The sequence below is a fragment of the Ctenocephalides felis genome, unplaced genomic scaffold, assembly GCF_003426905.1.
Source record: "Ctenocephalides felis isolate EL2017-DRISC unplaced genomic scaffold, ASM342690v1 CF-g0.4_SCAFFOLD_01886, whole genome shotgun sequence".
In the NCBI taxonomy this organism is placed as follows: Eukaryota; Metazoa; Arthropoda; class Insecta; order Siphonaptera; family Pulicidae; genus Ctenocephalides; species Ctenocephalides felis.
Window position 1 is genome coordinate 176,687,583 of NW_020538040.1, and position 12,824 is coordinate 176,700,406.

At 29.1% G+C, this 12,824-nt stretch overlaps 2 protein-coding genes across 2 annotated transcripts in view; one reads left to right on the forward strand and one right to left on the reverse strand.

The window, feature by feature from the left end:
- The window catches only part of LOC113377415 (peroxidase-like), a gene marked incomplete at its 3' end in the record, with an annotated part of 75,970 nt that overhangs the window by 50,480 nt on the left and 12,666 nt on the right, over positions 1 to 12,824 (reverse strand).
- Positions 8,011 to 10,167, forward strand: LOC113377416 (cytochrome P450 6k1-like; the record flags this gene model as incomplete). The annotated part of the gene is made up of 5 exons (XM_026617733.1): positions 8,011 to 8,788; positions 8,856 to 9,071; positions 9,131 to 9,285; positions 9,354 to 9,465; positions 9,997 to 10,167. Coding segments are annotated over 5 exons (1,425 nt in total), but the record flags the coding sequence as incomplete, so codon positions are not given.

Below are 12,824 nucleotides of genomic sequence, written 5' to 3' on the forward strand. Positions count from 1 at the left end.
GGACACTGTATCTGGATTAATATTATATTTTTTTCTATTCTTATATTAATTTGAATTTTTTTGGACCAAGATCTATACTCGAAAAAGTGGATACTGTATCTGGTTGTATATATAATATTTTTCACCAAGATCTATACTCAAAAAAAAAATGCACACTGTATCTGGATTAATATTATATATTTATTTTTATCTTATTTTGGATTCATTTGGACCAAACCAAGATCTACACTTGAGAAAAACGGATACTGTCTCTGAAGATAAATATAATATTTTTATTTTCATATTATTCTGGATTTATTTGGACGAAAGTCTACACTAGAAACAAGTGAATACTATATATGGGTTAAAATAAAATTTTTACTTTTAAATGATCTTGGGTTTAATTGAACCAAGAAGAAAAATAAATAATGTATCTGGATTAATATAATATTCTTATTTTTATATTATTTTGGGTTTATTTGGACCAAGATTTACACTCGGAAAAAATGGATACTATATTTGGTTTAACATATTTATCTTAATTTTTGTATTATTTTAGGTTTATTTGGACCAAGGAAAAAATGAATACTGTATCTGGATTAATATCATATTATTCTTTTTATATTATTTTCGGTTAATTTGTGTACAACTTATTAAAATTTTTAAATTATGATTTATTATTTTTTAATAAACTAAGAAGTAGTATAAAATTACATTGTTAGGCCAACTATTTTTTTTTATCAATTATCGCACTTCAGGCAATCCATTCAACATAGTTAATCACATTACAACAATTTTGTAAAATTAATACTCACATAATATAGCACTTTTTTAAAATAAAAATTAATAAACACTCAACGTCCTTAATAATTATACTAAAAAGTCTTTCAGGCCCAAGTTCGAGTCGTGAACCACAAAGTTGCACTACAACACTAGAAGGAGTGACGGCCGAAGCGTTCGGCCGATGTTCGCGATATGCGGCTGAGGGTTAAATTCAACGGCCACTCCGGTTAATCCGCCGTTGGAAAAATTATGCCAACTTATATTTTCAGACTGATTAGAGGCTCGGGCCGTCGTTCGTTTTATATGCGGACGCTAGTGCCATTGTGTGCGGAGAAAGTATATTATATATATGTATATTCACGTTGGCGCGAATGCCCCGCGCGATGCAGCCGCGGAACGAGGTGGTGGCTCTTGTGACCGCAGAGAGGATGAAATTGGACGAGAAGAAGTTGATATCGATGACTCCAAATTAAAATTTTGATTTATGCAGATTACACTAATTTAAAACTAGTGGAGCATGGCATCGTTAAATCAAATTGCTGGAACTTCCCGTACCATAAAATTAAAATTTTAAAGTCTTAAGTAATTTCTTAAAAATAAATATTTGAAACAAGCTTAGTGTAGAAAACAACTTATTAAAACAAAGAAAAAATTACAAAAAATAAAAAATGGTAATAAAACGGCAATGGGAATTATAAATAAGAGAAGGAAAGGGTATCATTGATTTGTGGTGCTCAATGGTTAATTTTTTTTGTATATCGAAAATAATTCAGATTTTAAGTTTAATTCTGGCAAAAGTTTTCTAAACTAATCATTAACTTCCCGTAGGGCAAGTTATAGTAATCGCAAAAAAATCGTACCTTAGAAAAAATGTATGTATATTTGTGTGTGTGTGCGTGTATGTATGTGCAGATACAATTTTTCATCGACGATCTTAAGAACACAGATCAACCGATTTAAATTATTCAAAAAACATTCAATTCCTATTGATAAGGAGAAATGTTGATTAGTTTTTGGCAGGGGCAGCTCCAGACGTTCCAAAGCTGCGCGGCACAAAGTGCCAAAAATACCAATTCGATTTTTCAGAGAACGAAGCATTTGATCCGAATGATTCAAAAAACATTTAATTTGTATTGACAAAATAAAGTTTTGATAAAATTTTTCGGGAGGCGGGTCTAGCCGTTTCGGAGATCTAATAAAAAGTAAAAAAGTGCCATTTGGCGGACAAAACTGATTATTAGACATATGCACATCAAATTATCGATTTCAGATATTTTATATATATTTTAATGATAAGAACACATTTTTTATTATTTCTATGGGTTCCGTACCAATATTTACTCGTTAGACTGCGACCCGGCGCTCACGCGGTTTCTACGCACCTAAAAAAAGTCCAAAATTTTCAAAATATTTTAAAGTATAAAAAAATTCAAATTCTTCAAAAGGTCATTTTATCAAAAAAATTAAAATGTTAAAAATTCTATTTTTTCAAAGTTTTAAAAAAAAGTTGAATCCTTTTTTAAAAAAAATATTTTTGGTACGAGAAGTTCTAGCAATTTGCCTTAAGGCACGATGCCATGCATCACTAGTTATTTCAATGGAACTTACACGGTTAGGATTCCAAAGTTTAAATGAACAAAATTAATAAAAGTTAACCACAAAAACCAAGAAATGGTTATAATTTTACCAAAGCTCTAGGTTCCACTTAAAAGCTCATAATATTCAAACAACGTGTGATAATTTTTTTTCAGTATAGTTCAATACTATGACCTTGTTTCAGTCAGACGTCAAGGCCTGGGGCACCCTCTATATATTGTGTATACATGAACTGAATTTTATACTAACAAAAGTTTTTTTTTTCACCTTATGATTTTTCTACGGAGTATAAAATGACGATTATTGTCTTCAACATTAAACATCTCAAATTCACAACAATTTCGGCAACAAAAAAGATAAATTGTTATTATATCTAAATATTGATACTTAGTGCACTATATTAATTGAACATAGTGTATATTGTGCGCTATATCAATTGAAAATTGCATTGATTAATTTTAGTAAAAATGAAAACTTTATTTTCGAAATAAACAGTTGAGAATTTTATCTCAATCCTTATCGATTAAGTAAATTAATTACACATACCGGAAAGTTTATGCAGTTTGTCTTTAGGCAAAATGCCACTTATATTTATTTTATTATTGTTTGCACGAATTTGTTAGGAACTTAACTAGCGTGTAAAAAAAGAATTTGGTGTCTATGCACATATAAATTATTGCAGTTTAATATTGAATATTAAAATCATCCGTTTCTGGTGTATTTGCTTTTACGAGTTGATCGATACAGAATTTTCCGTTCCATTATAACTATAAAAAAATAAAATATATATAAATTAGTAAAAACTGGTGAATCTCTCAAGCTTTAAAATGTGTAATAAAAACTATCAAACATGATAAAGACTTAAAATAAAAAAAATATATTGAATCAAACATCTTGTATAAAAAAATATGAACACAGAAAACAAGAAAAGAAAGAAGTTGCAAGATCAGATGTAATTTCGAATACAAGTGCATGTGATCACAGTATTTACAACCGTTTAAAATACATTTATATAAATTTATATGAAATCAACTGCATTGATCAAACAAAATGTATCTGCTAATTATATATGCTAAATTATATTGATTACATATTGATAGGAAAATCAATTATGAATGCCAATTAAAATTTGCAACAGTTGTCATTGCAGACACGCAAATAAATATTAATTTATTCCGGAGCGGTGGAGAAACGACAGCTCTCATCAACGATGTTCAAATATTTACACTTAGTAAAATTTACAATTGATTTTGGCGACTTTTTTATCATTATAAAATTTATGAGTTACATCGTAATCAGTCTACGACAAACATCGGAAAAATATTTTTCAAGTTACTCGAATGAAGAATTGGTAATTATACAATGTTTATTCAATGTCTGAACGCAGTGAATAATATTATAATTTTTCACAATTGTTTTGTCTGAGTGGACGATTTGCCTTCTATGTGACACTTGAATAATAATATGAATCATTAAACGTAATAATTGTTATTTTTCAAATACTTAAAAAAAATTGAAGTATTATTATTGTAATTGATATGACTTTTTTGCTCTACTTGTGCGATTTGTTTTTGTTCTCAATAAATTTTTCAAGTACACTGCGAAAAAGTCAAATGGTTAGGCAGATATATATTCTAACTTATTATAAAGTTATAGTTATAGCATGTTTTGCAGCTTCTTGGCCTTAATATCAAGGTTAATTTAAGATTTTACTTTAAAAGATCTATTTTGAACAAATTTAATAGTGTTATCACCATGTACTGAATTGGTTAATATATAAAGGCGACATAATCCCAATTATCGATGAAATACGAACACATTCAAAACAATACAAAAGCCGCCTCGATGATCAACCAAACCCACTAGCCAGACAACTACGCTACAATACACCCACAAGGGTAAGATTAAAAAGAAATTCATAATACATTAAAATATGTAAATTATCAAGATCTCTTGCAATAGTCAGAAAATTTTGTATTTTTAAAATCATTTTTTCCTACAGTTTCACTTGTTGTCTATTTCAGATTAGGTGTGAAAATTACTATAGAATAAACATAAATAAAATATCAGTCAAAGTTATTTGGGAATGCGTTAAAGAGCAATGAGACAAAATTCCAAATGATTATTTCAAAAACTTGTAAAAAATACATCAAAACGACCGGAAATTGTTAAAAAAAATCAACTGGACATTGCACTAAATATTAGAACACATGGAAATTTATTTTCCCCAAACGTGGAAAAGAGAACCAAAAACGAATCTGAAAAAAAGTTGTTGCGTGTTTTTTGTATATTTATACTTATGTTAAGTATCAAATATGTAAAATATAACAGTGAACATTGCTATTCTATTTTTGCAGAAATAGCTCAGTCAGTAGCGTGCGCAACTCACAGGCCAGCAATCCTCTGGTCGATTATATAAAATTTGTGTAGAATATGAAAATGAGTAGTATAGAATATTAAAAAAATGTTGTAGTTGAGTAACTGCTCTAAAAAAGTAAAGGGGGCCAAAAAAGTGAAAAAATAATACTTTATTTCTTCAACAAAATGTATGAATTTCTCGTACGTTGGTGACAATTTTGCACCTGAATGTATAAACACCTACAATGATTTTTTTTGTACCAATGTCAATTATTTAATTCTGCAATAAAAGCTAATAATGCAAAACTATAAAATATATCGCATTTCACAAACTGCATTAAAAACAGACGGAAAATTTACAGGTGCGATAATTGCTGTAGACAAATGTCAATATCATCGTTATTATAACAGTCGGTTTCGTTTTGTATTTGTCATTGTCATGAAAGTGCAAGTATTGATTTTTATGTTTAAAAATAATAATTTTAAAATGTTTCTTGAGTTTTTTTCAATATTTGCTAGTTTAGGATCAGTTCATAAAAAAAGAGTTACACTTGTCGATACAATTACTTTGTATACGATCTGTGATTTCCGATATGTATTTGTGTGTACTAAGTATACAAATGCATTTTTGACTTCAACTTATTTTTCATACATACGGGAGTACAGATCTGATGATTGGTTCAAAAATCATCCTATTTCCATTCGGAGAGGTCATTGTTTTTTGTAAAAGTCGAGCCGGTTTGAAGATACGCAAGTATACTGAAGAAACAGAGTAAAATGAATACATTTGGGTAATAAAAATTAATTTAGATGGAAATAGGTTTCCAAATCCAATAAATAATAAAACTATCAATTCTATAAAAATTCTAATAAACATATAGAATAAAGATGAGCTAACCATTAGGCCTTCTAAAAAGCTACGTAGTTCAGAAGTATCATCAACTTTAGCTTATATGACTCAAATTTTGCTTGCTATTCAATAATGAGGATAAAAAATAGTATAAAAGTACTTCAAGCTGTTACATGCATTATATCAGTTTTTAATATTGAGAAACTTATTAATTATTAGTATTTTATTAAATGTTAATATTAATTAATATTCAATTCCAGTGATTTGCTTCAAGGCACAATGTGATTCACTTTTCTTTGTGAAAGTGATCAGCAACTAGGTGATCTATGAGCTGTATTTGCTATCGTACATACTAAAGAATTTTACTCAGAAAGGCAACCCAGTGGTCAACCACTCTTAATTGTATCTATATCTATATCTAATAGTGTTGACATGTATATTCTGCAGCAATGCCCAGAAAAGGCTATTTTCACTTGAGAATATAATTGAAATCTGTAACCTGAAGTGGAAATTTGATATCATACCGCTCGATATCGAGTTGGTCTAAGTTGGGATGGAACCCGAGACTAGTTTGTGCTAGTTTATATGTAAAATACCATCAGCATTTATTCTATATAATGAACAAAATCGACTAATGCATCTATTTCAAATTTTGTCATGTAATTAGATACAAGCACGCATATTCATTAAAAGTAAAATGATTGTCAGAAAATTCATTTCATTTTTTTATGGGTGCTCTGGTGAATTAGTGGTTAGAGCTATGGACTTTGAATCAAGGCGTCCGACAGCCTGATGTCAAACAGTAGTGACATCGGTTTTACATGGAAATATAGATCGGTTTTACATGGAATATGCACGAACATACTCATTATAACCGAAATTGCAATAATAAATTCATAAAATACGATGCCATATACAAAAGCCTAAACGACACAAATCAGCACAACAGCTTTTAGGACTTGTTAAGTTCGCTTTATTGCTGATAAATGAATTGAAAAAAAAAATTAAAAATTAACTTTTCGATGGGCTTTTTAGATGCACAATTTAAGATGCTGTAGATAAATTATAAAGAGTTATGTTTTGTTAATTAAATATGTCATTTTGATGCAAAATAAATTTATCTTTAATAAAGTGATTACGAGCAACATTATCATTTAAAAGTTAACTGAATAACGAACTGAATCAAAATGCAAGTATAAGAGTTTCCACATAAAAAGCTTGAACATTTTTTAATGAGCAAAAAATTAATATCCATTTCTAATTAGCTTTTTCTTACACATAACCTGCTATAGGTTATGTGCAAAATTTTTAACGACGTAGAAAGTGCTGTTTTGTCAAATTGCATATCATTTTAATACAACAAGAATTAATTAATCTAATTAATTTCATCAGGAAATGAATAGGTGTAGTATTGAACATTACGATGATGGCTTAGATAGAATAATTAGTCAAAAATAAATACAGTAATCACCTTGTAAATTAAGCAGCAGGTTTTTTGCGTAATTTTTTATGAATAAAAACGGGTTTTGCGCATGATGTTGCGTATCAGGCCTAAAGTACGTAAGCTAAATTTTAAGGAGACATGCATTTGTAGAAATTGTGTAATATTTCATAATATTTGTCAAGTTCAAAGTCTTATTTCATAATTTTTGTAATTATATAATGATACAACGTGTAAATCTACAAGAATGCTATAATTATAGTACCATTTATATAGTATTCAAAATATCTTTATAATTAGAATATTTAATAAAATTTTTAAAATAAAATTAGTACAAGTTATTGAACATGTATATAGAGCTCTGCAATAGCAATATTTAATAATATAAATATAACCCTTTTCTTGGTGGGCATTTTAAGCAGAAGAGACATTGCTGCACGAGCCAAAAAGACGGCCAAGTATAGTGAATTTTTCAAACATTACCAATAATAACACATTCAAAAATTAAAAACTACACTTCTAAGCAACTAAAAATACAACAAGAAATGAAAAATTAGAATTCTCAATAACTGAACACAAAATGTAAAAAAATGAAGCAAAATTTATCACGTCCAAAGGCAACACTCATAGACGCAGGTCGACAAGCATATTCTTTTTATTCATAAATATCCAAATTTAACTAAATTTTTCGTCCAAATTTTTGCAGCCGCTTCTTAATTATATAATTCCGTATGTATCTATCGCGTGTTATTTAAAACAAATCACTGTCTCTGTTTATCTTTATATAATAGATATTAATTTCAATAAATTCAAGTTCATGATTATTCATTATGCGAATATAAAAGGCAAACACATTTTTGAATGAACTTTAGTTTTAGTCAAAATTTGATGTAAAGTGTTGAGACACAGTTCCTTCAAAATGGATTTGATAAATGTATTACTATTATTAATTACATTCATAGGAACATTTATTTACTATTACTATAATTATTCTACTTATTGGTCGTCAAAAGGAATCGCAAGTTTCAGACCGCTTCCATTTCTTGGAAACTTTAAAGATGTCGCTTTGGCCAAAATAAATTCGGGGCTTTTTATGAAGTCTTTGTATGATAAGACTAAAGCATCAGCTTTAGGAATATACGTGTTCAACAAACCTTCATTGTTGATACGGGATCCTGAATGGATCAAAACCATTTTAGTTAAAGATTTCAACTACTTCCACGATCGTATCGTGGCTTTAGATGGAGATAGTGATACTTTAGGAACAAAAAACCTTTTTAGTATTAAAAATCCAGATTGGAAACAAATGCGTGTCAAACTGACGCCAATTTTCACGTCAGGAAAAATGAAGAACATGTTTCATCTCATGAATGATGAAGGAAAAATTTTAAATGAATATTTACACAAATTAGCTGATTCCAAGGAACCAAGTGACAATGCAAGGGAATTAAGTGCAAGATACACCACCGATGTTATTGCGACTTGCGCTTATGGAATCAAAGCAAACTGTATGAACAATCCTGAAGCTGAATTCAGATCAATTGGAAGAAAAATATTTGAAGTTAGTCTTAGACGAGTGTTAGAATTAGGTTCATTTTTTTTCTTTCCTAGAGTTGTGAATTTACTAGGTTTAAAATTATTCGCGCATGAAGGAACTGAGTTCATCCGTAACACTTTCAATGAAACTATAAGAATTCGTGAAGAGTCTAAAACAAAACGACACGACTTGGTCGATGTACTAATAGACCTAAAAAATGCTCAAACAGCACCAGGAGAAATAAGTAAACATAACTTCTTAGTTTTTTGCAATTAGTTTTATAATTTTTTTTGAGCATTTTGTTTTTGTAGGATTCGATGGTGACACTTTGGTAGCTCAAGCAGCTGTATTTTTCACTGCTGGTTTTGAAACCTCTTCTAGTACAATGTCTTACAGTTTATATGAATTAGCTCTTAACCCAGATATACAAGAAAAACTTCGTGCTGAAATCAAAGAAATACTTGATGAAGACGACATCACTTACGAATCCATCAATAAAATGTCATATTTAGACATGGTTATATCAGGTAAATATTGCAGTAAATCACAAAACTGATTACATGCTATATAATATTTTGTTATTCAGAAACGTTGAGAAAATATCCACCATTGGCGTTTTTGGACCGAAAAGTAGCTGATAATTCAACTGGATATCGTCTTCCAAAACCTCATGATGATGTTATTTTGGAACCTGGAACGCCAATATATATCCCTATGCTTGCAGTACACATGGACCCAGAGGTAAGTAATAAAATCGATATAAATGAAAATATGTTGGATATGAAAAATTAAATTTTTATATTATGTAGTATTTCCCTGATCCTGAGAAATTTGATCCTGAACGATTTACTGATGAAGCCAAAAGAAATAGAATTCCCTACACGTATTTCCCATTTGGAACTGGTCCACGCAATTGCATAGGTAAGTACAGAAATTCTAGTCGTGAAGACGCAAGCGGCTTGTAATATCGAAGACGACTTTGCTTCATTTATTTTAATTTTATCAGAAAATAACTGCAAACTGGTATACTGACGTGTTTGATACGTAAATGCCCTTTATTGCAGGGAATTACCCTCTGTTAATAACTGACAAACTTGTTGCATTAACAGATTCAAAGTACAAGCTCTGAGCAATTTGTTAATAAAATAGATAGATCAATTGAACTAAATTTCCATGCGTTTAAATGAAGATGCCAAATACCCATATATATCAATGATTCCACCTTTTTGTAAACGTCCAAACTGAAATGTGCATATATACAAATACACAACTTTCACATGATATGGTTCTTCTCAATATCCACGTTTTGCGAAGTTTCAAGTTTGAAGTATATGCGCCTGTAGTAATCTATGTATGTTTGATATGGAACTCCGGTCCCACGTATTTGCATCGATCTGTATTATATTCTTGTATCTCTTGGCTTCACTTTTGTTTTCATTACCATCGTTCCAGGTGAGAGATTCGGTCTTCTGCAGACGAAACTGGGTCTGGTGCACATGCTAAAAGACTTCACCGTCCATCCATGCGCGGACACGCCCAGCAAGATCACATTCACTCCGTTGTCCTTCTTGCTGACTCCGAAAGACACGATCAATTTGAAATTCTTGAGAGCTTAAGACAACACCTGGCAAATTCTGTGGCCGATGGTAACAACACGAGATAAAGTTATTCTACAATGCGACATCTATTTGACGACCTGTGTGTACAAGTGTCGCCTATAGACGACATCAAGTGTGTCGATTTTTACTTTAATATTTATCACTCCGAGTTAAATTATTCAGAATTATAAATTGCTATTGTGTTTATTAGTTTTGTATAACAGTATTTCTTAAAGGGTAAATTAAATTTAAATGCACTGATATTGATATTGACTTAAAAATCTTAAAATATTCTGTGTACCGATACTTGGGCGGCTTGGTGGCTCGTACAGCAGTAGCACTCGTGCGAGAAATACTCTAGTAGCAAAAAGCTTATAAATCATAAAACTTGAATTTTTAACTTTTAAATACTAGTTTTCGTTAAATCTATTTTTCACACTGAACATACTCGTGATAAATATTAGTATATCGATTTTTGTTCATCAAGTGAAATTTTAACGATGAAGATATCTATATCAAATTAACTTTTTTGTGTGAATTGATTAATATGTGTAAATATTAGTTAATTTCGCTCATATTTGACTTTAAATCAAATGATACCGAAAATAATTATTTAAATTATGTATTCTAATTCCTAAAACTGAAGTCTAAGAACATTTTCTTCAATATATTAATAAACAATTTTTTCTTTAATATTATTAATAAAATATTTTTTATCCAAATATTCTATATTAAGAGTAAATTTACACACATATTTAGTGAAGATTGCACGAATTTATTACAAAATTAGATTCTGTAAATTGTTATAATATTTGAAACATCTTATTTGTTTCTTAATGACATTTATATGATCAGCAAATTTGTTTTTTTATTCATTGTGCAATATTGATACGCCTTTCATATATTGATTGATGATAGCATTGTTAAATTATGGTGATATTTATGTAATTAGTTTGATTTGATAAGATTGATATTAAATTATCTTGTTATTATAGTGTTTTTATTGTAATTATTGTAGATAAGTTGCTGGAAGCACCATTATTAGTCAATTTTGTTAAATTGATATTAACCAAATAATGAAAATAGAGATTGTGATATAAATATATGACTAAGCTTATATTGTATGCATAATTAATAAAATGTGAATAAATTTATAAATGAATACATTTATTTTTATTAAATTCTCGTATGTTATAGTAATTGCAACAAAAAAATCAAAAATGATTTTTTTTGCATATCTTTAATATTTGATTCTATTTGCTGGTCTAAAAAGAGAGAGATATCTCTTAAGAGACAATCTTTTAAATGCATTTACACCCAGCTTGTCTTAAAAAATGTATATTATCTTGATCGACAAAAATAATTATTAGATGTATGCGTATAAAATTATCAGATATGTTGCATAGGGTTTAATAATATGTACAAATTAATTTTTTTAGATTTTGTATCAAGTACTGAGTGCAAAGAGTGCAAAAAAATAGTCATGAAGTTTTTGAGAGAATCGATCATCCAATTAGAATGATTCAATTCATATCAAAATCCTAAAAATTTCACACACCTTTGTTGTAATAAAGTTTTGTAAAATAATCTCTTTGCCTCAAATAATCACTTATAAATTAAATAAAATCTGATGCTGCTTTTTCTTACCTTTCAGGCTGCATGATGTCAGCATTTCTTCGCAAAATTGCACAGGGTCAAATTTTGCACACACTTACTTCAATTTACGCGAAATTATGCAAAACTGATTTAATTGGCACTTTTATTTAATAATTAATTTACGCGAATTTTATTACCTACTACACTCACTTCTATTTTAAGAGGTCTTTTTTATTAGGCTGAAACAAATTTGTGAATCAGTGTGAAGGGTACGATCACAATTTAAAATATATATATAAATAAATATTAATTATATAATTAGTTAGTCATATAATTATTTGACAAAATCCTATCTATAACCTAGTTTACGATTCAACCCATCTATATAACAATTATCTATTTACACTCGATATTAATACAATTTATTGGTAACTTTGCAAAAACATTTTAAGAAACTATGTTTTAAGTTATTAATTTCTCATTCATTAATTTGGGTAATATAATATTATTATATCCTTTGAGAGGATAATTTATATTCTTTAAAATGTTTTTTTTATTTTTGCTTGGTTACTAATAAATTGACTAATGAATTAATAAATAAGTGTAATATGGTTCGTCAACGAAGAGTTTTCACAAAAACTTTTTGAATTGGCAAGTTGCTGTAACTTCCCGAATAGTAAAAAAAAAACGAGATTCGAATATTTGTAGAAAATCGACAATATTAATAAAAAAATTAACTGAATTAAAAAAATATCCATAAACATCGAAAAATAATGATAAAGATCGATAGAGTTCGTTAAAAATCTATTTTTGTGAATCCACAACAAGACGTGTGACCGTACCCTTAGGAATCATGCCTAGGGAAAAAAATGCACTGACCTTTGTTTAAAATCACCGATTCTTCTGGAACATCCCGATTACCAATTTGTTGTCTAAAAAATAAAGAAAAAAATATTTTTTTAAATGTTATATAAAATATTGACTATTGTGCTAAAAAAGAATTGTGCATTACCTCAAGATTTCCAGAAGAAAGCTGATCACGAACCTGCAACCAGGAACCAGGAATCAGGAATCGGGAACAAGGCA